At 32.8% G+C, this 23,877-nt stretch overlaps 1 protein-coding gene across 1 annotated transcript; it reads left to right on the plus strand.

Moving 5' to 3' along the window:
• The first annotated feature begins 490 nt into the window (after positions 1–490).
• Positions 491–23,681, plus strand: LOC129956461 (uncharacterized). Its single transcript, XM_056068346.1, has 4 exons — positions 491–783; positions 3,280–3,523; positions 6,511–6,643; positions 13,970–23,681. Exon 4 carries the CDS (start codon positions 16,601–16,603, stop codon positions 22,961–22,963), a length of 6,363 nt encoding a protein of 2,120 aa, XP_055924321.1. The 5' UTR covers positions 491–783; positions 3,280–3,523; positions 6,511–6,643; positions 13,970–16,600; the 3' UTR covers positions 22,964–23,681.
• The last annotated feature ends 196 nt before the right edge of the window (positions 23,682–23,877 follow it).

Below are 23,877 nucleotides of genomic sequence, written 5' to 3' on the forward strand. Positions count from 1 at the left end.
TATAAATTTCATTTTCGTGCAATTTTTCATTTAACTTTAATAATATTTTTAATTCAATTTAATGCACCATCTGAAATAATATTTTCAAATGCTGTGATGGGATTCAAACTCTCCATCAAAACATTCAAGCACGTGTTTTTCCAATTATAGTAGGACTCTCACTTTGAAATTTGAATTTAACTGTTTTAATCTGTTTCATGTGTTTTAATCGTATTAAATCGCAATGTAAAATGTAATTTAATAATCGAGGCGCACAAACTAGTCGCCAAAGGCGTCAATTTTATTTAATAATTCTTAAAAAACAATAGAAATTCATTTTTTACCTGTCAAAGTCTCAACTCATTCTTTCCGTTTCTTCCACAGACATCTCGAATTTTATCAACCACTTATGTTATCGGTTTTCCTAACGCTTTCTGTTTTTGCCTCTACTCGAGAACTGATAGCAAGATTATATGCACATATCTTACAACGCGAAAAAAACATCTGGACCCTGTTTTCAAAATAAAATGGCTATAATTTTAACAAAATAAGACGAATTATCTTAAACTTTTGCATCTCAGCCATTTCTTCGGGATTTCAAATTTTGAATATATTTTTTAGTATTAATATTAAAGGTGTTTTAAATGCTGTTAGACGTTGCATGGTTTCACTTTCACCATTGCCATTTCAGAACCTTTGTCCCATTGGAATCGAGATATCAAATAATGAGGCGACTTTATTTTCCATCAGTACGTTGGAAGTATAGGTTTGAATGTTACAGAACCGATGTGATGAAACTTCAAGGTAATGATATCTGTTATTTTTAAAAATCTTCTTGAAAAGAGTTTAAATGCACTCGAATTTAGCATTAATTCCAAAATATTATATAGTACATTCTTCTCTTCCGATTAATGTAAAGTAAGTGACTACTTTAAAAATACGCAACTACGCAAAAATAGCATTTTTTTTTTTTCAATTTAATATTCTTAATGTTTGAACAAGTTCTTTTTTTATATATATAAAACCGTTAGAATTTTGTTTCTACGTCTATTTTCTGGGAAGTTAAACGGATTTTATATTTGCATTTACATACGGATTTATGTATATTTAAGGTAGATGAGTAGGTTAGAAAGTCGCCTTTTTGTGAAAATGTGATTTTTTTTTCAATTTAACATTCTTAATGCTTGAACAAGTTCTTTTATAAATATATATATATATAAAACCGTTAGAATTTTGTTTCTACGTCTATTTTCTGGGAAGTTAAACGGATTTTTATATTTGCATTTACATACGGATTTATGTATATTTAAGGTAGGTGAGTAGGTTAGAAAGTCGATTTTTTGTGAAAATGTGATTTTTTTTTTCCAATTTAACATTCTTAATGCTTTAACAAGTTCTTTTATAAATATATATATATATAACACCGTTAGAATTTTGTTTCTACGTCTATTTTCTGGGAAGTTAAACGGATTTTTATATTTGCATTTACATACGGATTTATGTATATTTAAGATAGGTGAGTAGGTTAGAAAGTCGACTTTTTGCGAAAATGTGATTTTTTTTTTATTTAACATTCTTAATGTTTGAAAAAGTTCTTTTTATATATATATAAAACTGCTAGAATTTTGTTGCATTTACATTGCATTTTAATGCTATTTTGCAACTATAGATGTTGTTTTCTCAAATTGTAATCTTTTGTAGAATTTTCTTTCGAAAAATCTCATAATTAAAATCTTATGCCTGTATTTTGTTTAAATTGGGTATAATAATTTCTCAATATGTTCTCCAGTTTCTCAACAAGAGAATAAGTATTCTGTTAATTTAAAAATATTTTATGTTTGTTTTAATGTTTCACAATGTGAAAAAAATTGAATTTTTATTTATCAGTTGAATCTCGATATTTAAAAAATGATTAGAAATACGATTTATTTTTTTAGTTCAGGAAGTAGATGATATATTTCTTAAGCTATCCGCAAAGTTTTAAAAAAAAATTTCGGAATTCGAAAAGTTTTGCTTCATACCATGTTTTAGCCAAAAACGGCACTTTTTGCCAACTTTTAAAAACACTTTTGCCATTTAACTGACATAATTTTTTTTTCATAGATGTTTTCACAATCTCTTTTATGTAAGTATTCAAAAATATAACCATTTTTGAAGGCTTTTCAAAAAATTCATCCCGGATGTAGACGCATAAAAATCGGAGTGAAATGAAGTTTTAAAAGCACACTGTTATTAATATATTAAAATACAGAAATTGATATTTTTGATCAAATATCTGGAATTCAAAATAAAAGCATAAAAGTGTTATTCACTGATAGAAGTACTTTAAGCAAGTTAAAATTATAACCTCATTAATAATTTGCTATAATTTCTAATAAAGGATTAAGAAACTACTTTCTTTATATATCTATTCCAAGTTAATTTTTTTCTTAATTTAGAACACTTGAAAAAACTAGCTCTTTAAAAACTTCTTCGTTTATTTTCTACCTTTTAGTCTTTATTTATACTTCAAAATGAATTGTTAAATTTTTCTTAAATTTATAAATCGGATTTCGCTTCTTATATTAAATCAAAATTTAATTAAAATTAATCTTTTAAAATTATGATTGAATTTTGAGAAACATTTATTGGGTTATCATCGGAAGTATGCACTTGTTCAGAATTTTAGCACATACGAAAACAAAAAAATCAAAAATCCATTTTTTCCATCATGAAACTTGTCAATAAAGGTGTGTCAAAAGTGGCGTAACGAATTAAATTATTGGTAGTTAAAATTTCTTTATTAAAATTCGATTTCTCATTTCATTCGAAAAATCATTAAAAAAATATATTATCGCCGAAATGTACAGGATTCTAAATTAATCATTGAAATCTAGAATCCTGTATATTTCATCAGTTATATAAATAAATGCGTGTCGAAATTAAATCTTGAATTAAATAAAAACATTTCAAAATTAGTATAGTCCTTTTAATTATCGATTGTTAGGAGTGCTCCATTGGAGATTCAAATCCATTGGCACATTCTTCAATTATCCCATTGGTACGTTTTATTAAAAAAACAAATAACTGAGAAATAACCATAGTTCAGAAAATATTAAATGAATTCTCAAATCTAGAATGTTGTACTTTCGCTTCGCCAAATCGCCAAAATTGATAACTTTTCATTGCATTGCACAGCGCGCGCTCTATTCAACAGTTTTTATTCGTAACATATTTTTGTAAATTTCAAACAAATAAACTTTAATTTAATAGTGTTAATTCATTCTTTTTAATGGAATTATTGCTTTATTTTCTTTTTAGATACCTTTGGAAATATGATAAGTCAACTGGAACTTTGAAGTTGATGCCTACATGGAGATAACTAAATAAATATTGATTTATTTCTCCTGGAAAACCATCTAAAAGTATTTTCCAGGTTTTAGTGGCAACGTCGGAACTTTCAAGGAATCTGAAATGGAAGCAACAAAGTCGTCAACAAAGATGAAATGGTGATTCTTCGTTGCTGCATAGACGAAGACTCGACTGAAAAACGAATATAATAGAAGTATTTTGAATTTTCATTTCGCTTCAGATATTTCTGTATGCACATTTGGAGTTTCATAATTTTAAGAGAGTTAGAGATATTGAGAGAATTTTGTAAATTTAGTTTAGATTCTTCTATATTATGTGCAGTTGAAATTCTTTTTCTTCTTACATTCAATATTTCTCATTTTAAAATACAATACAGACGTGGAATTCAAAATAAAACTAATAGCAGAAATGAGGTTAGTATGGATTCTTATTCGAAGATAAACGGGAAACAGTTTTAAGAAACCTTTCAAATCTTTCACGTAACTGAAGAGGTTGTTTGTTGGTGAACCGGTTAAACCAGTTAACTAGTAGACTTATCACGCCTCAACCATCATACCCTTGCGAATCGAATTATCGCTCTTCAAACTTCAAAGCTAATAATCAAATCACTCGGTGACACTATAATTTGATTCAAAAATGGCTCTTAATACAAACACCTCAGTTGTTCAATGGATTCTTTATTTAATCAGTAGAACAGAATATTTTGGAAACGGAAAATTTCGTTTAATTAGATAGTAAAAAAAACAAAGCAATTAAATCCCGATACTTTTTAAGATCTCATTTGCGAATAAACATTTAAAAATATTGACAGTGACAAAACGGTAATATTATTATATAGAGACAAAGATAACATTATTATTCCAAGGCAATATTTATTGCTTATGCAATTTATGCCCACGTTGCAAATATTTTAATTGCAATATTTACATTCCAAGAAAATATTCAATCCCCTCATAATTTTAAATCCAATCTATTAGGAATTTTCTCTTTTTCTTCCACATCTAATAACTGTAGATAGAGATGCTATAAACACTTCTTCATTTCAATTCCTACTATTAGCTCATGCTCTCTCTCTATGTATCTTGTTCAAATTTTCAATCGTTAATAAAATACTTTTTATTCACCCACTCAAGTTCAAATACATTTGTTTAAACTTGTAGTGGATGACACTTGATGTTAATACAGTTTTTTTCTCAAATATTAATTAATTAATTAAATTTGTTCAGTAATTTCTGTTTGGTTACCAAAGTCGCCAAATCCCTCGCCATGTCACCAAATGGTCGCCAAGCTCTATTTTGCCACTTAATATTGCAATTCTGTCATATGTATGTACATATTCATATTAATTGTAATTATTTAATGAAAAGTAACTAAAAATAAAAAAAAAATTGCTAACCTAATTTGTTGACTTAACCCTTTAAAGGGCCATTTCTTTCTAGTCATATTATGTTAAAATATTTTTAGGCTTGAAATTAGAATAAGAAAAGGGATTCATTTAGCTTAATAGATAAAATTAATTTGTTTAATTAATAATTAAGTAACACATCAAGACACATCATTTTGTCTGAGATATAGAACAGAAGCATCTAAATTTCTGGCTTACTAAAACAAATTGCCAGAACTTATGCCAACCTACATAATTTCATACAAAAATTGATTAATTTGGTGGGAAGCATACTTCCCACGGCCCTAGAAAGGTTTAAAAAATTTATATATATATATATATATATATATATATATATATATATATATATATATATATATATATATATATATATATATATATATATATATATATATATATATATATATATATATATATATATATATATATATATATATTTTTTTTTTTTTTTTTTTTTTTTTGAGGAAATTTACCTTATGTTGCAAACATAGTAAATTCTTTATATGCTTTTGAAATGGAGGACAATTATTCATTTTTTTTTTTAAGAATGGCAGAAATTTCTTGATCGGATTGAACCACCTACAATTTGTAAAGTCTGCACTAGGTTTAGTCTTTCTCTATCTGCTGTTTTGAGTCTAGTGATTTGTGAGTTTAAAACAAAGATTTTAAAAAGCTCAACCAGGTCCAAAAGTTACTACTTTTTTTACTTTCTCGTAAAAGTAGAAAAGCATAGTAATCGTCAGGGAAAATATAGTAATCGTCAAAAAATTCTACTCAAGATTATGACAAATCTACACATTTTAGACCTACCTCACTTTGAAAAACATATTTTTAGAAAATATCTCTCTGTCGATGACAAAAATAACTCAAAACTGCTTTGAGTTAGAACGTTGAAATTTGATACACGATCTTTAAAAAAGATTTGCATATTTCTATGCAATTTTGAGTAACATCTTCAGAGGAAATCCATTTGTCTGGTTGTTCGAATATAAGTTAATACGATGATTACAAAACGATGACAGATAAAATCAGGTACACATAATTAACATATACAGTGCAGACACATATCAAATTTTGAGCAAAATCCAACTCTGACTCTCTGTACGGGTGCTTCCAGAAAGATATAAACGCGGTAATTCAAAAACACAGTGATTTAAGTATATCAGATTTGGAATGGGACTTTGTGACTACAAGTATAGTTCCTTGTAAATTTTTGGTTTCAATCGGTTTGGAAAAAACGCGTCTAAAACACAAATTCGATTTTCGGATACTCTCAACCGCGTGCTAGGGATTAATCGCCAAATAACTCGCCAAGGATGATACGATAAATTCAGTAAAAATGTTATATTCACACCAAAGGTTAATACTTCGCAACTATTGTATGCCAATGTCATGCAAGGCGTTCTCTGGCATAAGAGATTTATTAGAGAAGATGCGAGACCCCTCCAGCTAGTTTTAATTTTAAATCTTCAACATAGCCCTGGTAAAGCAGTTTCGTTACATAATCATTATGAACTCCAGATCCCAACCTTTCCCGCTATTTCAGTAAATGTGCATATGTTTTACTGTAATTTGTATCATAAATAATATCCAAAATCAAAATATAAAACTGCATTCAACATTATATTTATTTATCGATGTTATAAATATTTGGTACGGGAATTTTTAATTGCGGACCAAAAGTAAAAGTAAAAATAAATTCATAAACTACTTTTCATTATTTATGTCTCTTCCAAATATGATAAATAATGCATTTCATCTTCTTTTTTTAATAGGCTGAAATTCACCGGCTACGGCTTCAGGAAAATAAAAAGACGACGTTGAATTCATAGAAATTTACCAAATGCTGCTAGAGTAATGCTAACAGTGCCTCACTTCTCATGCAAAAAAAGAAAGAAAGAAAGAAACGTAAGTACTGCATCGGCCACTGTATTCTCTGCTTAATGATTTTTTTAATGCTTTTTAAACAATTTATAGGAAGAAACCATTTAAAAAATATTGTATTAGAAGTGTGCTGGAGTCGAATTCTTTAGAACAGATTAAAAGAAAATGAAGATGAAAAGAAATGAACTATAGTTTAGGGCTAATGTTTCAGTCTATGTAAAGTAGACTTTCTGACATTTTTGTTGCTGAGTTTTAATTATAATTGAAAGGATCTTGAAATGTCTCACAAACTTTGAGTATTTGAAAATGCATGATAATTTCTCCGAGAAAACATTAAATTTTTTATTCTCTCTCAAGACCTGTATTTATAGTCAGCGAATTCCATTCCTACAAAAGGGGTTGACATCCACATACCGGCATATGTTTCACTGTTGAGGTTTAAAGAAAGGCCGAGATTTGGTTGTACTGTCCCAATTGGCTATTCACCTCTCATCATGAATATTTAATATTAAAATGATATTCTAGGGTCTTAAACTTTTGTTCGCTTAAGAATTTTAGGAATTTTGCTTACATCTCGTATTTTTGAGCCTATGCAAAAACGTAAGTAAATCGGGAAAATTTCACTAAATTTATTTTGAGGTGTATCAGATGCACTGTCGAGTGTCAGAGTTAAAACTAAGAAATGAAAATGCAGAAACAATACTTTTTCAACGAATCCAATATTCAACGAATCGACAAATATTTGTTGATCAGATTTCTTAAAGGTAAACAAGAACACAAAATCAATTTAGTTTCCAAGATGTCGAATTATTAAATGTGGAAAATATTTTTATCTTTTCCAATTTCAATGAACTTTAAAAGGGTCCCTTTTCCACATAATTGAATGTTTAAGTCTAGAGTCGCAGCAAAATATTTTGAGAAAATATTAGGATTATATTAAATATATTTATATATTACTTATTTTGATTTTAATAATCTTAATACATTAAACTCCGTAAAACTGCCAATTATATGTTCAAATACGGATTCTTGTGGATCATAAAGAGACTCCATTAGAAACTGAATCAGACTGTCTTGATTTTATCAATCAGCTATACAATTGTTCGGAAACAACAATAAAATTTGCTGCTGTTTTCCATTCAACGAACATGTATTACGGGCATTGTATTTAGCCTGCTGATCTACATCCCTGCTCCGAAAAATGATTCTCGCCAAAACAAAAAAATATTTCCAGTTTTAAAGTTGGAATTCAGAACAGTTTCATCAAGTTTGAGGTGTGAAATCATGTTGATTACAATACAAAGATCCTAGATTTTACTACAGAAGAATAACAAGATTTACTACAGAAGAAACAATATTATAATTGTTTTTTAAACGAAGTAGGCAAACATTATAGTTGAAGGAAATTCGAAGACTGTAAGAGTATGAGCTATTAATTCCAAGCTAGAATGTGTCATATTCACCTAAAAAGCTTGAGAATGAAGGTGGTATTGAAATCAAAGTTCCATTTCTAGTTATAAGTATGGGGATAAATCAGTTAGATTGGTTTATGTCACTTCAATAGAAGATCTTCCAAGATCTTTTAGATGCAGGTTTAAAAAGAAGACTGTAAGAGTATGAGCTATTAATTCCAAGCTAGAATGTGTCATATTCACCTAAAACGCTTGATAATGAAGGTGGTATTGAAATCAAAGTTCCATTTCTAGTTATAAGTATGGGGATAAATCAGTTAGATTGGTTTTTGTCACTTCAATAGAAGATCTTCCAAGATCTTTTAGATGCAGGTTTAAAAAGAAGACTGTAAGAGTATGAGCTATTAATTCCAAGCTAGAATGTGTCATATTCACCTAAAAAGCTTGAGAATGAAGGTGGTATTGAAATCAAAGTTCCATTTCTAGTTATAAGTATGGGGATAAATCAGTTAGATTGGTTTATGTCACTTCAATAGAAGATCTTCCAAGATCTTTTAGATGCAGGTTTAAAAAGAAGACTGTAAGAGTATGAGCTATTAATTCCAAGCTAGAATGTGTCATATTCACCTAAAAAGCTTGATAATGAAGGTGGTATTGAAATCAAAGTTCCATTTCTAGTTATAAGTATGGGGATAAATCAGTTAGATTGGTTTTTGTCACTTCAATAGAAGATCTTCCAAGATCTTTTAGATGCAGGTTTAAAAAGAAGACTGTAAGAGTATGAGCTATTAATTCCAAGCTAGAATGTGTCATATTCACCTAAAAAGCTTGAGAATGAAGGTGGTATTGAAATCAAAGTTCCATTTCTAGTTATAAGTATGGGGATAAATCAGTTAGATTGGTTTATGTCACTTCAATAGAAGATCTTCCAAGATCTTTTAGATGCAGGTTTAAAAAGAAGACTGTAAGAGTATGAGCTATTAATTCCAAGCTAGAATGTGTCATATTCACCTAAAAAGCTTGAGAATGAAGGTGGTATTGAAATCAAAGTTCCATTTCTAGTTATAAGTATGGGGATAAATCAGTTAGATTGGTTTTTGTCACTTCAATAGAAGATCTTCCAAGATCTTTTAGATGCAGGTTTAAAAAGAAGACTGTAAGAGTATGAGCTATTAATTCCAAGCTAGAATGTGTCATATTCACCTAAAAAGCTTGAGAATGAAGGTGGTATTGAAATCAAAGTTCCATTTCTAGTTATAAGTATGGGGATAAATCAGTTAGATTGGTTTATGTCACTTCAATAGAAGATCTTCCAAGATCTTTTAGATGCAGGTTTAAAAAGAAGACTGTAAGAGTATGAGCTATTAATTCCAAGCTAGAATGTGTCATATTCACCTAAAAAGCTTGAGAATGAAGGTGGTATTGAAATCAAAGTTCCATTTCTAGTTATAAGTATGGGGATAAATCAGTTAGATTGGTTTTTGTCACTTCAATAGAAGATCTTCCAAGATCTTTTAGATGCAGGTTTAAAAAGAAGACTGTAAGAGTATGAGCTATTAATTCCAAGCTAGAATGTGTCATATTCAACTAAAAAGCTTGAGAATGAAGGTGGTATTGAAATCAAAGTTCCATTTCTAGTTATAAGTATGGGGATAAATCAGTTAGATTGGTTTATGTCACTTCAATAGAAGATCTTCCAAGATCTTTTAGATGCAGGTTTAAAAAGAAGACTGTAAGAGTATGAGCTATTAATTCCAAGCTAGAATGTGTCATATTCACCTAAAAAGCTTGAGAATGAAGGTGGTATTGAAATCAAAGTTCCATTTCTAGTTATAAGTATGGGGATAAATCAGTTAGATTGGTTTATGTCACTTCAATAGAAGATCTTCCAAGATCTTTTAGATGCAGGTTTAAAAAGAAGACTGTAAGAGTATGAGCTATTAATTCCAAGCTAGAATGTGTCATATTCACCTAAAAAGCTTGAGAATGAAGGTGGTATTGAAATCAAAGTTCCATTTCTAGTTATAAGTATGGGGATAAATCAGTTAGATTGGTTTATGTCACTTCAATAGAAGATCTTCCAAGATCTTTTAGATGCAGGTTTAAAAAGAAGACTGTAAGAGTATGAGCTATTAATTCCAAGCTAGAATGTGTCATATTCACCTAAAAAGCTTGAGAATGAAGGTGGTATTGAAATCAAAGTTCCATTTCTAGTTATAAGTATGGGGATAAATCAGTTAGATTGGTTTTTGTCACTTCAATAGAAGATCTTCCAAGATCTTTTAGATGCAGGTTTACAAAGAAGACTGTAAGAGTATGAGCTATTAATTCCAAGCTAGAATGTGTCATATTCACCTAAAAAGCTTGAGAATGAAGGTGGTATTGAAATCAAAGTTCCATTTCTAGTTATAAGTATGGGGATAAATCAGTTAGATTGGTTTTTGTCACTTCAATAGAAGATCTTCCAAGATCTTTTAGATGCAGGTTTAAAAAGAAGACTGTAAGAGTATGAGCTATTAATTCCAAGCTAGAATGTGTCATATTCACCTAAAAAGCTTGAGAATGAAGGTGGTATTGAAATCAAAGTTCCATTTCTAGTTATAAGTATGGGGATAAATCAGTTAGATTGGTTTTTGTCACTTCAATAGAAGATCTTCCAAGATCTTTTAGATGCAGGTTTAAAAAGAATCTTTCTGAACTACTTGATTTTAAAAAGATGAAAACGCAGAAACAATACTTTTTCAACAAATCACTTAAAAATATTTTGAGACCTTGGATTAGATTCAGCATATTCATATATTGTTTATTTTAATTTTTTAATATCCCTTACTAAACTCGCTGAATTGGATAAACTTTCTTAAGGATCATTAGAATGCTTTACTGCAAGGGAATCTCATGAAAAAAAAAAAAAAGCACAAAGTCTGTCAGCTGTCCGCAGATAATCTACGTCCTTGTGGTGGAAAGTAATTATTTCAAAAAGCTAGGGAATCTTGAAATTCTGAAGTAATTTATTCTGAAAAGAGTTTCGTCAATTTTGAATTGTGAAAACATTTAATCAACATACAATCCGATAATACAAGATCTTTTAACAGAAAAACCGTAGGAACATACCGTTCTACACACATATCAACTGCCTTGGTACCGATTGATTTAATGCAGCCATATTGTTTACTTATTTTAAATTGGTTTCATTCCACGTCGATTTGATAAAATCAAAGCATCTTATTTATTAAAAGAATGAATTTGTTTCATGGTAAATGTATGTTCTTATTGATTAATATTTGGGTAAACCATATAATCGTGTCATTTTCATCAAAGATCCTTACTTCTATAGAATCCAACAAAACTTCAGATACAGAATTTAAATTGTCCCGGTGCCATCCTACACCGCCATGAAGTACATATTTTTTCCCCCCGTGAAAACGGTTTTCGAATTAAGATCCGAGTGTAGAACTCCATATTTACTTTTGTGCATAGCGAAACATCAGAAATTGGTTCGTAAAATGTTGAAGTACATTCGAGATCTTTCAACTTCAATCGATTCTATTGTGCTTTCAGATTCTGAAACTTTTTGCTTCCACTCAGGCTATAGGTAAATAATTTACAATTGAACGTTTCGACTCATTTTAAAATAGGTAAAGGAAAAAATTTTTTACTTTTATCTTTAAAGTGTTATTCATTCTTTATGATTTTTATTTAAATTTAATTATTTTAGTATTTCTAATTTACTATCGTCTATTCCTTACTTCAAAATTAAACGCAATTGCATTGCCATTGGAAATAAGATTGCCATTGCAAAATGACTTTCAATTGTATTCCTTTTTAAAAAATCGATAATCATCTCTTCCAATAAGTTACTGTTCTGTAGTTTTCAAATATTCATTTTTCTCAATACCCATCCAACAGCTTATCCATCTGTCCGGAACAGTGTGCCCCTTTTAACAAACATAGCCCCCATACTTGTAAAATTTCGGTCTTCGCGCACTTTCTAAACCAACAGCTTATTTCTGGATCCACCGGTTAAGTTACACTTTTGATGAACATGAAATTGGGATTTTCTATGCATAACTGTGCACTTCTTCCTTTAGTATGTGTACGAACTTCTTTCTCCCCACAGTGTGTGTAGTGGTAACATCAAAAGCCAGTTAACAACTTCCGGAGAAGAGAGTACTCTTTTGTCTAGTGGTTATGTTACTCGGCTATGAACCCTAACGTTGCGAGTTCGAACCTCAACCCGCACATTGGTGACCCTGGTTCTGAATAACCGCATCCTTCATTCAGCTGTCGTGGTTCCATCTACCGGCAGCAACCACTCACACACGCTCGCCGTCACCCGCCATAACACTTGGCGCGATAACAACGTTCGTCGCTCGCCATAACGCTTGGCGCGATAATCACGTTCGTCGCTCGCCATAACTGGCGCGATAAAACTCTACCGACTCACTGGTGGGGGACTATTGTAGTGGTAACATCAAAAGCCAGTTAACAACTTCCGGAGAAGAGAGTACTCTTTTGTCTAGTGGTTATGTTACTCGGCTATGAACCCTAACGTTGCGAGTTCGAACCTCAACCCGCACATGTGTTTCGAATTTCCCCCCGGCGTTTGTGCGGATTTCTTCCCCTGCCTCCCCCGATGTGTGTGCGGATTTCTTCCCCCGCCCCCCCCCGATATGTGTGCGGATTTCTTTCTTCCCCCCCCCCGGTGTATGTGCGGATTTCTTCTCTCTTCTTTATTTCTTATGCTTAAAAAAATACTCTGATTATCTTAGCTAACTGAAGTACGGGCTGACAGTTTGGGAAGCGTGTGAAGGCATGTATTCTAAAAGAATAGCCATCTTTTTTTATGTGAAAGACAGCTCAGAATCGCTGAGAGATGGGTATACCATTGGAAATCGTGATTCTGGTTCAAGCGCGCATTTGAAAACTACATAATTCAGAAAAAAAATTCAAAGAGACAGCTACCGATTTCTTTAAAAGATATGCGACTTCATTCCATAACACGCAATTAAAGATTCCATAGTTATCCACGAAACTAATCTGACTGCAATCTCATTGTCAATAGATTTTTAATAATTCATTGCTGGGTCACAAACACATAGATAATTTTTGCTTTGCTATCATCTATTTAATTTTATTTAAAGTTTAGAAGGAATGTATAGCGTTTTAACAATAAAAACGAAGTTAAAAATTTCTCTCTGCTTTTGCTTTCTAATGAATCGAATTGTTCAACGTTAAAGTGAGCTATTAAGCCTAAACGGAAAGATGCAAGTTACAGAATCTGGAAGTACTTTGAAAGATTCCAAAATTGGAAGATTCATAATGCGCTTTAACATTTTGCAAAAATATTTGGGGAACTAACTCTCAAGGGATAGTTGCCGATTGTTGCTATACTCGAAATTCATAAAACTAAATATGGAATTTTGTACTCTGACTTTATAGTGCAAAATGCCTTGAGGAGGGGGGGGGATATGTACTTCCTATGGGAATCAGGGACAATTTAAATTCTGTATCCGAAGTTTTGTTAGCCCCTATAAGTAAGGTCCTTATTTATTGAAAATGGCGTGATTATATGGCTTGTTCAAATAATAAATATTATGAACATACAATTACCGTGTAACATGAATGCATTCCTTTAACAAGAAGCTTTGCTTTTGAAAAATTGATTTGAAATGAAATTAGTTTATGATTAAAAAATATGGTTGCATTTAATTAATCGGTTCGAAGGCAATTGATATAAGCGTGCAGAACGGTATCGCATACCAGGATGATTCTTCTGAAAAAAGATCTTGAAGCGTCGGATTTTAGGTTCATTGCTGAGTTCTTAGTCTTCTACATTACATACTAATGCATCAACATGAATATAAATTTTAAATTATACTTGAATGTTATTTTATTACAATAAATTTGTGTCATAAATGTTTTGTATTTCATTTTTTAGGGTTTGCTCTTGCTTTTAAGTGCTTGGAAAAGGTGTTTGGTTCCTGTTTCAAATCCTGATACCTAGAAATGAACGTTGTTGAAGAAAACTTCTATCCTAAAACAGATATAAAAAAAGGCATTAATTGGAAAATTCAAGTAAAAATTTTATCCTTGAAATTTCCTCAGATTAAATTTTTTATGGAAGAGATTAACTTCGAATATTCGTTAGAATATTTTTATACAAATTAATTGAGTTTTCCATTAAAAAAAAGAAGAAATCACTATTTAAAATGTTATATTAATGCCCTTGCCGAAATGTTGCAAAATTGGCATAACTAAATCAGAGAGGAATATTGGATGTGTTTCTAAACCTCCAGAGCATCGCGCATCTCTCGCTTGTATATTTGGAAAAAGTCTCAAACGATACATCAACAAATATCAAATAGTTTCACGGTGATAAATCTCGGCTGCAAACACGATCATGAAATTGGCGATATACCACAGATCTGGAACCAGACGGCTTCTATCATGAGTGAAGTGCATAATTAAAGAACATTTGTTCTTCTTGCAGATCCGATGCCATCAGATAAGACATAATATCTAAGAAAATTCTTCAGCTTACCAAGCGCTTGGATATTGCTTATTTTACCTAAATCAGAAAACAAGTGCAGCTACGGATTAATCTCAACCAGGTCCGTCTGGTTGCAAACACCTGTGACTGCATATATGAAACATAATGAAATTATTCAGTCACGTCAGTTCGAAAGATGCGCAGATTCCTGTGTAAGGCAAGTTATATATTCAGAAGAATCGTTTTCTTTGTGTAATCCATTGTAGTGTGATGGTAGCTTCATAAGCCAGTTAACAGCCTCCGAGCAGGGGCGGTCACTTTTGTCTAGTGGTTATGTTATGCGGCTACGGACTCTCATGCCGCGGGTTCTGTCCTCGGGAATGCAAGCACCACAGTAGTACATTTCAACACGTAGATTGCATTTCAGTGTTTTGTAAGGGCATTTTGGCGGCCAACTATGGTTCACTGATAGGTGACATACTTAGATAAAAAGCTATGGATTTACTCCCATATTAGATGGTAATGTCATCTCTTGCATGGACTTTCTGAAAAGAGTTCGTCTGACTATTTCATTATCACGGTTTAAATCGTATTATACATTGCACAGTTTGTGTCAGATCGGAGAACATGAAATTAATGTCCAGCAAAACATAGTGGCAGCACACTTGAATAAACCTATTGATTTTTCCTGGAATGTTGTCTAAAAAAAGTACATCCGTTTAAAAATACTGTATATAAATGTGAACTAAATATTCATTTGATTAATTTCAGTTGACTAGTGTATATATATAACTGGTTGTAAAGCAGTCTTAATAATGATTTCATATTTCAATTTTTTTTTAAATAAGTACTTTCTATCTGAATCTAACCTTAACCCCTCAGGGGCTCGTCTTCTTCAGGCGAGTACGGGTTTCACGCTCCCGAGGTACCCAAGTGATCTGTTCTCTTTTCCTCTTTCTAATTGAGATACTCTATAACACACTTTTCTTTCCCTTTCTTTTCTGTGACCAAATAAAAAATTATCTGTCCCCCTCCCACCCAGTGGCATACTCAATAGTCAGTCATAAAAAAGGAATGTTTTTCGGACTTTGTTTTTGATTAAAAGGAAACTTATATTGCAATATTGTGTTCTTAATAACATCAGAATTTATATGGCTAAAATATGATCACCTATATTGCCTTTTATTATTATTTCGCAACATATTTGTTTTTCCTTTAATCTGCAAAATAAACTCTCAGGCAATCTTACTTTCCTTTTCCCTAGACAATTTTTTGAAGAACTTTTTTTCCAAGATGACACAATTTTAATAAATAATAAGTAAATTCATCCAAAGTTATATTAATTTTTAGAACATCTTAACTGAAGCAAGAAAATAATATAATTTCAAAAATTAAAATAATTTAATTTAATTTCTGAAAATAAGTATTATTTGTTTACGAAAGTAATGGCCATTTTTATTCAATATATAGTAATAAAATTTACCTGCATTTTACGGTAAAAGCAATTTGATTTTATACTTACGGTCTTCAGATATTATATATATATATACTAATGTTACTCCTTATTTTATTACTTTACGAAATTTTAAAAATTAAAGTAATTTAAGTTTAATTCGTATTCTCAAAAATGTCGCTAGTGTATTCTCAAAATTACTTGTGACGTCAGCTAAACTGACCCATACGTTTGCCGTGTATGGCGTCCCGTAAGGAGGAAAATGGAGTCCTGGGGCTCCTGCGGCGTTCCATATCGGGCTAGGATGTCAATGTCCGGGAATACTGCTGCGTGCCCTTTGGTCCAGGCTTCTCTGTAGACGGGCGGCAGGAGTGAGCCCGTTCCTGTCAATCGGCTGGTGGCGTGCCCTGTGGGGATCAGAGACTGCCGCTATAGGGCTAGTGCTGCAAACCAGGAGTGCCTCGGGTGAACCGACGGATACACACTCCGATCTTGTAGCACTATATCCTGGTGTTACCTCTGGGACAAGTGCCGAGGCTGGTAACTTCCAGAGCCGGTAACTGTCCCCCCTTGTTGGGCTCCGTGGTGGGTGGAGGCGCATCGGGACGAACAAACATTTACCCAAAATGGATTCATTTCAAACTCAGCGCCCTGGCATAGGCCTATATTTGCCAAAAAACGCGCCAAAAAGCAAAAACGAAGCATTCATTAAAGCTACTTTCGAACTTTTGGACAAAGTAGATAAGGAAGTCAAACTGAACGATAATCATAAGAATATCATATTAGTATTCAGTAATTCGGGGAAAGGAGATAGCACCATCCCGCAGTGGATGTCTGGAGAGAATACCAAATTAATATCTACTGAGACAAAAGAGACGGAGGAATATATGAGTGAAAACAGAAAAAAAATTCCGAATTCGAACAAGGAATCTTTACCCGATTTAATTGTAGATACAAGGGCAAACATCGCGTATTACGAGTTTCCCGGTGTTATGAAAGCAGAAAGAAGTATAAGTAATCGCATAGTAACAACCTATTTTACCAAAAAAGTCTTGGATCACGCAGAAAACATTAAAATTATTTTATCTTTTAGTTACTCGTCTCTTATCAAAAAGGACAGACAGAGTTTTTTGCAATTAGTAAGTTATATTATCGAACTTGTTAAAGACATCGAAAAGTTTCGAAATAGTATCGCCATGATAGTGAGCGAAGTTAACAATGAATACGAGAACAAAGGCAACGATTCTCTTTCAGTGGATTATAACAAAATTAAAGAAGGTGTTGTCGATTTTCTTCTTGAAGCAAAGAAACTTTGCGAAGAAATCTTGAAAAATCCAGATATATCTGAAAAAGACAGGAAATACTATTCCAGCACAAAAACAATTATTGATATAATTTTAGAGAAAAATAGCGAATGTTACCCAAAGATAGAATTCCTCCGAACAAAGGCTGAACCAAAACATATTGGCAAAGTTACTCTGATACAAGAAGGTGAAAGAAATTTGGAAAAATTGTTAGTCAGAAACCTTCAATATACAAGAAAAGATCAGAGAGATTTTAGTTATAATGCACCTGATAAGTCTAAGAACGAAATTACTGACTTAGTGAGAGAAATAAACAATAATGTTTGGTTTTATTTTAATGAAGTTTCGCATCATATTCTAAAACATTATAACGATTTAACGGAACGAATACGCAGAGAGATAAAATTAGTGACCGACGATGTATTTCTTGACGACCTCAGCCTATCGACTTCAAAAGAACTGTCGACTGAATTCTATAATGCGTATAATCTAATGTCAAATTTGATGGAAGAAATTAAAAATTCAACAGACACAGGGGATATAGCAATGAAAGTCAAGCATAGTGTTTCCAGTTTCAATATAAATATCTCGAACCAATCGGTAATGCAGTTAGCAAAACAAGAAAAATATTTGAAATTCTTAGTCACACTAACGGGTGCAGAATTAAACAGAAATCCACTAGAGGACGTATTCAAAAATACATTCACACATCTTGCCTATTTAAGAAATACTGTTCAAGGTGAAGTAAGAGAGGCAACTGAAAAATTAAACTTTAGAATAGTGTCGAGCCTTAATGGAATTGCGGAAGCTTTTTACAAACACTACGCCAACAAGGTGAAATTGTCAGATATCCAACAACTTCCCGATGAATTATCAAAGGAATATAACGTCATAATGAAAATGATAGGAAAAATTGGGAATGCAAGGACTACAAATGAACTAGTGAAAACAATACATGACTGCGCAAATATGCTGGATATTACTGTGCTTAAAGAAAATATGCTTAGCATTACAAATCAAGGCAGGTACCTTGAATTTTTAAAGAACGCGAGCAAAGGAGAATTGACGTCGCATGAGTCAACTGCATGGGCAAATCCTTTTGAAGCTGTTTCCAAGTATCTTCAACAAGGTCAGAAATGGTACACATTTTTAAATGCATTGTATGATAAATTTTCAGAGTACGAGATACAGAAAAACAAACAGTTGTACGATGTCGCAAATCTAGATGACTGGGGAAAGACAAACAAGCCACAAGGAATAACGATAACAGCAACATCATATCATGAGTTTTTAAACAAAATAGACAAATTTAATATAACTGAGCAAGATAGCGTCAGAAACATCACACTTACAGATACGCAGCTGGAAGAGCTCAACCATGCGTTAAATTTAACATTAAAGCACACAGTTAGCGCAAAATGTGAAGATTCTATGCTTGTATTCAGAGGAAGTTACATTGTAAGTGGAGAAAGCGCTAGCAATGGAGACATAGATGAGGACTGTTTAAAATCTTTATTTGCCAAAAATACATATCCTTGTGGTTTTGTTTTAAACGCACTCTACATTGATAGTAATGACTTTCTTGCACCATTTATAATTGCGCCGAAATGGGAAATTGCAGATCAAGTGACTATCGATTTAAGCGGACCTGAAGGAGAGTCCCGCATGACACCTTTCAGTTTCTTCGAACCAAGAACTAGGTTAAAAGCTGCAAATGGAACTCAGCCTGGAGCTAGAGGAGCTGACGGAAAACCAGGAGGGCCGGGCGGCCCTGGCATAATCTTTCTTGGCATCGCCGATAACATCGTTAACGGAAAGAACCTAACCATAAAAGCGAATGGTGGTGACGGTGGTGCAGGTGAGCATGGAGGAGACGGTTACAGTAAAAATAAAGCCTTTAGTGCCGTATCACCTTGGGACTCGGATCGTTGTCAGAAGAATTGCAAGCCAGTGTTTGGTTTCAAATGTCAAACGCTTTCGTACGAATTCAAACCAGGGCAATGTTCTGGTTCCGGGAAGCAAAAGAACTGCACATCTGATGAATATTCTTGCAAGTACAAAATTTTCGGTCGCACTGGAAGTGGAGAAAAGTGGAAAAGTGATGGTGGCAATGGAGGAAGGGGAGGCAAGGGAGGCCCTGCCGGAAAAGTAGCATTATTTGAGCTAAGTGGTGATTCGGGAGTTGTGAAGGTCGCAAACCGAGGCAAAGAAGGGGAAAATGGGCTGGGTGGTTATCCAGGATGCATTGATTGCAACGGAGACGATATAATTGTGTCTTTTGATTCGAAAGTATCTTCAAAGTGGAAACTGGAAGAAACAATCAAGCACGGAGGTAAGAAGGGTGTCGACGGTGGAAATACTGCTGGCCTGTTGGATCCTAAATCACCTTATACCATGAAAGATCCGGCAAAGGTCGTGAATAAATATAAAAGTTTTTTAAGAGAAAATATGATAGATCGTTTTACAAGAACTCGTCACTTTCAGTTTCTTGAAAAAATGAACAGTAACGATGAAATCAACAGTCTTTATGACACAACGGGATTTATAGATGAATTTGAAGAATTAGAAAAACAATTTCATGCCTTGAATAAAAAAATTAACTTCATTCCTTTCTATCAGTCACTATTATCACGGATAAGTGAATATTCCAAAAGTCCTAAGAGCGACGAAAAGTCCAATCAGCACAAAAAGGTTCTTAATTACTTGTATACCGCTATTTTAGGAAGGATGTCTGATCTGAAAGATGATTCCGAATCTAACCTAATTATAAACATCAGTAGTTATCTGGATATCGTAAAAAGAGAGGTCGAAGCTCTGAAAGATTTACAGAAATTAAATAACAAGGCCGAAATAATTAACAAATACCAAGAAAGATACAAAGATAACCTTGATAAGAAGATAGAAGAAGCTAAGAACATTATAGAGAAGATGATAACACCAGAAATGGAAACCATAAGCAAGGCCATGGACAGCAAAATAGATTTGTTGATCGACGAAACGATAGAACTGCAGAGAAAAGTAGAAAAAGATAAAGAGGCACTGATTAAGAAGAAACAAGAGCTGGAGAGAGCAATGGCCTTGAGGGGACTGTTTTCTTGCCTTAGCATATTTGGTCAAGTCCTGAGTTTCTTTGGTCCAGTAGGAGCTGTCGTAGGTACAGTGATAGGAGCAACATCTTCTGTCGCCGAATCTTTAGTTCTAGACAATCAACAGCAAGATTTGCAAATAGCCCCTGATATAGTGCCTAGCCTCAAAATATTAGGGAATCAAATCAAGAGTATCAGAGAAAAAAAAGTTAACTATCTCAGCAAATTACTTGAAGAAATAACTCAAGAAATCGGGAAGAATCCTAAGAAGTTAGGCGATATGTCAGAAAAAATAGCTGACCTAAAAATCAGATTAAACAAAGTGAAGGAAAATAAATATGACTTTAAGGAAGTCAAAACATTAGAAAGTGAGCTAAAGCAGGAAATCAAAAATAAGGAAGGGCAGTTGAAAATAGAAGGAGTCGTACCCGATGACAAGACAAAAGGTGCTTTAAAGGTTGTAGAAAGGATGACTCAAGCAGTTCAGCTCGGTTCTTTGTTGGTCGACATTTATAACAAACACAAAAACGACCAAGAGAAAGTTGACACGATCACCGATGCCATACAAAAAACAGATGAAAAAATTAAAAAGTTGAAGGAATATGAAGAACAGATTTATGAGGTAATATCACCAACCCTGCACAGTATGGAAAACAATCTTCAGGACGTAGCCAGCAAACTGGAAGCAAAGTCACAGGCATCTCTAGAAGTAACCAAGTGGAAAGTACAAAGTGCTTTGAGAGACATGAAATTACAGATGCAGCAACTGACAGAAGGTTTTCAAGTCAAGGATAGTTTGGCACGTTGCATCGAAAAGTTAGAAGAGGTTATGACCACGCTCATCAACGTGTACGACCGCATACAGAACTATCAGGACCAACAAAATCTGGCCAATTATATCGCAGATATTAGCTCTGCTTCGGCAAGTAGCATCAACATTAGCAATCCAAATCTTGTTAAAGCTGTGAATCATTTAGAAATGGTAATCAGATCGAACGTTGTTTTGACTCAGTACAGAGCAGCAGTGAATGCCTTCAAGCAGTGGGTTTTCCCCTTTGCCAGTTATTATTTAGAGCAATCCATGCTACCCTCCCAGCTCCAATTAGAGAACGATTTTGAAAATCTAGTTGACGGAGCCGTAAAACAAATAGACAGCATAAAATCGAAGCTGGATTTGTATAAAACATCTGTGAAAAAAACTGATAAGTACATAAACACAGGAGAGTTCAGTAGTCGGTATATGTCCACTGAGCCGTTTTATGTCTGGAAAAACCAGGCATACAGAGACACAATTTCAAAACTGCTATCCGGACAAGAAGTGGTGCTTAGAGCAGATGTGAAAAATTCTGCACCTGATAAAGAGGCTATTAAGTTCAGTGTGGTGGAGCTCTATTTCAAAACAAATAACGAAACCATGCAGTCTGGAATAAACAATGTAATAAAAGGCTTTGATATAATGGTCACTCATCTTGGTAATTCTTACTACAGATACGCTGACAAGATTTACGTTATAACATGTGACAGTCAAACTATCTTGTACTCTTGCGAAAAGAACACTGCTGGAGAACCCGTCAGTAAAAATATGGTATTCGACAAGATCAAAGAAGGCGATTTGATGTTGAGTCCCTACACGCTATGGGAAATAAAAATGATCAATTCTACGAGAAAAGTCACATTCCGAGATTTAGATATATACAAAGACTATGTTGATATAGAATTGTCAGGATACGGCAGTTACGTACTCAGTAATGTGAATGGATTTAAACCTGCTGATAAAGAATATAGATCTGTGGGAAAATTTGACGAAGTGGACATATGCATAGATTCTGAAGTGAGAAATTCTAGTGATTGTACCGATGTGATTGGGCGCATGATTCGGTCTGCCCATCATGTTCAAGGGTACGACGGCTACACCACAAATGGTGCTACGCCTCGCTTATGGTCTCCCATAAACTATGCTTGCAACTTCCTTAAAATGCACATCGCGGCAAATTTTGTTCAGTTTTTTATTGATGAAATGAAACATTTAAACATTAATATCAATGGGGACTTAGCCGTAAAACCATCTACTAATTTGAAAGGCATCGAAAAAATATCAGAAAGCAGCAATGCAGGTGGTTCTAAGTTTGTTGGAAATACATTAATCAAAGAGAATGAAATCAGTAAACATAACTGCATTGTTCGCGGCGTGAGTTTCAACGATTGCAGTCGTTGTTTTAAAAAGTCATTTTTATTGAATGCAACGAAAGAGAGAAATAGCTGTTTTAGTTTAAGTGATTGCCTCGAGGTAAACAGCACGCTTTTACTTGCTGATGTAGTAACCAGAAAAATTACGGAAAATAAATACAAACGGGCCACTGAAGAATGCTTGCTGTCCCCCAAAGAAAAATTACAAATAAGACTTGAGAATTGCGCCATACGAAACGACGAGGATGCCAAACGTCATCTGCATATCTTATCCCGAATGACAGACGACAGTGAAAATTCATGGTTAAGTGGAGCGAAAAGATACGCCAAATCCATTTTTCAGTATTTTGGACTAGATAAGAATTCAGGGCCAGATGAATTTGTCAAAGATATCAGAACTTTATTCGCCTAAATGTTAATTGAGATTTTAAAGAAGAATACATTTAATCGTTATTATTGACTTTAAATTCGATAAATATTTATATCAGATGATTTCATTGGTGATGTTGAAATTATATACGGCATTAAGAAATTTTACCTTATTCGCAATAATATATTTAGAGTAAATAGTTTGAACTTGAGGCACATAAATATTAATTTCAATTTCTTTTATTTGTTAATTTTTGAAAAATTTAATAGAAATAAATTTAGACATTCTGACGTCTTTTAACAATACGACTGAGAACTGGTGTACAAGAAGATATTTTTATTTCAGACATAAGTAGCTATTAATAAAAAATTCTTTGATCCAAAATCTATTCTGTGATTATCTTAAACAGTAAAATGATCATTCTGCTTTTAAACCCATTGACTATTTCTTTAACAACTTTTTCTTCCATATTCCTTACCATTATCTTTTTTCCAACTCTCTTTAGAAAGGTGTTTTCAATTTATGTGCGACACTCCTTTCACAGATTGTCCATAAAATAATCCCTTAATTGCTTCTGATAAATTTCAAATTTTTTTCCCAGGATAAGAATTAATGTGAACTGTCTAGTTTAAACATTTTTTTTAAAGAATTGTTTGCGGGTTTCCTAAAAAAATATTTATGACATTCCTGAAATGGCTCATGAAAAACATGCAGTATTGACACAAATTCAATATTTCATTTCAGTTTAGTCTTAATTATATGAATATTTATTTTATAATTGATTGAATGATATAATAGATTGTTTTGTCTGGCTAATGTGTTGGCTTTTCGAAATTAGTATTATGAAATTTTGTTATTTGTAATGATGATGGTGATTTGTTCAAATAAAATAATTTTTTTGCAAATTATGAAGTTTGAATCATTTTACAGAGTATGAAATATTTCCCCACCTTTTG

Source organism: Argiope bruennichi, chromosome 11 (genome assembly GCF_947563725.1).
Source record: "Argiope bruennichi chromosome 11, qqArgBrue1.1, whole genome shotgun sequence".
NCBI classification, from domain to species: domain Eukaryota; kingdom Metazoa; phylum Arthropoda; class Arachnida; order Araneae; family Araneidae; genus Argiope; species Argiope bruennichi.